Source organism: Protobothrops mucrosquamatus, unplaced genomic scaffold (assembly GCF_001527695.2).
Source record: "Protobothrops mucrosquamatus isolate PMUCROS unplaced genomic scaffold, P.Mucros_1.0 scaffold117, whole genome shotgun sequence".
Lineage (NCBI taxonomy): Eukaryota > Metazoa > Chordata > Lepidosauria > Squamata > Viperidae > Protobothrops > Protobothrops mucrosquamatus.
Window position 1 is genome coordinate 989,288 of NW_015386489.1, and position 3,668 is coordinate 992,955.

The following is a 3,668-nucleotide window of genomic DNA, read 5'->3' on the forward strand; positions in this document are numbered from 1 at the left end:
GAAAGATACAATAGCAAACCAGTTCTGAAAAATCTTGCCAAGAAAACTGCAGGGTCTTATCAGGCCAGTCTCTAAGAATTGGACACAATCATAAAGAAGAAGAAAAAATAAGAATCCTTACTGGCATCCAGCAAGAAGTATGTATGACTTCAGAATACAAGCAAGGAATTTAAGCATGATTTTAGAAAATATGGATAAAGACACAGATAGCTGGGTGCCCTAAAACAACAGTATCCATTTAATTGCCTATGCTAATCCTCATTCTGTTTCATTTGAACCAATGGAGTTAGCTCTGGTGAAAATCTTCTTTTCAGGGCTAATCTTACATAGCAAGTCTTCCTATTTCACCATTCCCTTTATGTTCCAGTTGTTTTTAACCTTATCTGTTTTTCAGACCCTTGTTCCGGATTGTCCATAGATTGGGCTTACGATGAAGGAATAAAATATTCATTCGGCTTTGAGCTTCGTGACTGTGGCCAGTATGATTTCCTCCTGCCTGAAAGTCAGATAAAACCTACCTGTAAGGAAACTATGCTGGCAATCAAAGTAATTGCCAAGCACATTGTAAGCAATGTTCAATGAAATTTGGTCACACTTCCTTACAAAAGAAATTCTCTCTTCCCTGACTGCGATTGTCTCCTTGATTCTACCTGCAATTATGGATTTTCTTTTCTGATTTTTCTATTCCACTAATATTTTTTGTTGTTGTCTTTTCCTTTGATAGCTTTCAGCCCTAATTAAACTTTGAAAATGCAGTTTGAAATTTTAGAGGCAAATTTCCTACTAGATTCATTTTATTCAAGCATATGGAAGACATTTGCTGAATAACTGTTAGCTCACCTCTTAGTGAATTCCTGGATTTCTCCTTTAATGAAGATATCTCTGATAAATCTGATGATGATTCCTCCATTGCTCTTTGTTTGAATATTTGTTGCTTGTTCCAAATGTAGTTTTTTGGCCTGGCCTGCTCATCTACAACATAAACTTTTAAATCTTTGGGCACAGATATTCTGAAGTATGTCACAACTACTTTTCTTTGATATTACTTGCTGTGGCTGAAATATACATATAGAAATATCATAAACACAGAAATGGAACTGATCATATAGATCTTTCTCAACCTATTCACCGATCATTTAGCAAAACTTCTTTATGAGAGTCAACCAGATGAAGATCCAAAATAGCACTGTCATATAGTTCAATGGAAGGCTATGAAGAAAAGAGGTCTCAATTCTCAAAAGCTTAATACTTGTGGTGAGGCCTTATGATCCTGTCCTAAAATATCAGAATTTAGCTTCCATGTATCTGTCCATCTGTGGAGATTCTCAGTCATCCAGCTCATAGTTGTCTCAAAAGTTGCCTTTTGAAAAAGCACCTTTGAGACATATATCTGTCCCAAAGTAATCTTTGCTGCTGAGTTCTTTCTGACAATGAAAAGAGAGCTTGAAACTATCAATTGGAAGGCTCTTCCATCTTTTCCTCCTAAACCATTTGTTTTGTGCTAAGAAAAAAACATGGGAAAATACATGAGTTACAAAGGGAAGACAATGATGTTTGGTGTCCCCTCAGTTCAGTTCTGGGAATGAGGCAAGATAATTGCACAATAACAGCACTGTCTCAAGGCATTGTATTGCTATTTAGTAATTCAGTATTAATGGGGTCATTGCATTTACATGTTCAGTTCATCATTTAATGTGCCACCATTCATTCACTTTGCAAGAACTAATCTACATTTCATACACAATCCAGCAAAACAGCTAACTAAATTAGATCCAATTTATTGTTAAAGGCAAAAATAAAATTCATTTTGACTTTGATAAATGTACCTACAGTCCTATTTTAACTGAAGTAGCAAAAGCAAATTAGAATAGACACATTTTATTTTCTATCTGCCTGCTTACAGTTATTCCTTTCTTTTACAAAATGTTTGCTGTTGATATTACTTAGCAATAGCAATACTTCTCTTAATACAGAAAATCCAATGCATGAAACCAAAAACTTTCTGAAAAGTATTTCCTAAATCAAGGCCCTATTACACCTTGTTTTGTTGCCTGGACAGTTCAATTATGATTAGAATATAACCTTAACATCCTTCATACTCATGAAGGCAATAATTTTGTTTTGACCAAAAAGGTCACCAAACATTGTACGAGTTTAGTAACTCTTTATCAGACAACAGTAGAAACAGCATATTTTAAAAATCATCAGATGAAATTGACCAGCATTCTGCCATTTTCTAGCCCAGCTTGAAAATTCCAGAAGTTGTGAAATACTGGGTTACAGGCTTATCAAATAGATACTTATTTGTTAAATCAGCCAACCATCAAGAGAATGAGTGATGGAGGTCCCTCTAGAATGTTGGGAAAGCATTCTTCAGTTACTAAGACACACAGATACACAAGCATTAATTTAAAGGAAAATGGCCTTTAGACATTCTTCCTGTGCAGATATACCACAGTCCGAATCATTCAGAAGGGGTAGAGTTAATTTCTTACCTTTTGATTGGGATGGGATGACTGAGTACACAGTATGAGAATTCTAAGACAGTACTCTTCCTCTCATTCTGACCTTGTTTTCCTGAGAAATCATTTCGATTGTGTAGCCTCTGGGTGTTTTAGAAGAAATGGGAAAAGAACTAGAGGGTACTTGCTCAATTTTATACAAAGAGTCTAACTGCACATAATATTTAATTGAAAAGGTTAAAGCATCTGAAGGAAATCAGTAGCATCTGGCGGAAAAATCAGGACAGATATTTAAATTATTCCAAGCCTTATCTCCGTAGGATACTTTCAACCATCTTCTTTATCTCATGCAAAAACTGTGGTCAGTGTTAATCGCCTCATCTATTTTAGCTAAAAGATGTAGAGGGATCAGTGCTTGTTTGCTTTATATTTAGTCTTTTATTTCAGTCTTTTCCTGGAAAAGGTGAATGAGGCGGTTTGGTATTCTTAGACAAAAGCTGATTACCAGCATTTGTTTTATTCAGGCCTGTTTTTAATACAGAAACAGCCTTAGCTCTCAGAGGAATAACCTGTTCTGGGATCCCATTTCTCACCAAAGGCTTCTTTTTAAAGCAGTATCTAACTTAGAATCCAAGAACAGGAAGAAATGTTTGCTGCCATGACACCTTGTCTTCAGGTCCCCCGGCCCTCTGAAGGCAAGCAAATTGCAGTGGAGAAAATTCGATTTGTGATATTTCTGATACTGTCACTATTATCTTTTCATTACTAGGAAATACTTTTTTTTAGGTGCCCACCCAGGCTTTTTGATAGAGGTTGATGAATTTAGTATTCTGTCTAGAAATATAGTTTGCAATTTAATTGTATTTTCATTTTCTCTTGGTTTGAAAAACAACCTCAAAACACTGCTAAATGGAATATGGAAGTAAACATGAAAAATGATTTTTTAAAGGAAAATAAGAATATTTTCAACCTTTCCACTCGGATGTTGAGAGTTCAGTTCTAATCAGTGGTAGAGGTTTATCAGGTTGCAAAGAGAAAATATTTGCTGCAAACTCCATGTAGGCATCAAGAAGGGCATCTGGCCAGTAAACTCTCTGCTTCATTCAGTTGCCCCGACTCCACCCAGAATAAAGGAATTAGTGGGTCGTAGAAAGAAAAAAAATTATCTATCTATCTATCTATCTATCTATCTATCTATCTATCTAT

General features: G+C 35.5%; 1 protein-coding gene across 1 annotated transcript in view; it reads left to right on the forward strand.

Annotated features, from left to right (window-relative positions):
• LOC107284829 (mast cell carboxypeptidase A) overlaps positions 1–1,006 on the forward strand; it is a 21,982-nt gene extending 20,976 nt beyond the window's left edge. Inside the window, exon 11 of the mRNA XM_015812946.1 lies at positions 395–1,006. Coding sequence (XP_015668432.1) covers positions 395–582 — 188 coding nt within the window. The 3' untranslated portion in view covers positions 583–1,006. The remainder of the gene's footprint in view (positions 1–394) is intronic.
• The last annotated feature ends 2,662 nt before the right edge of the window (positions 1,007–3,668 follow it).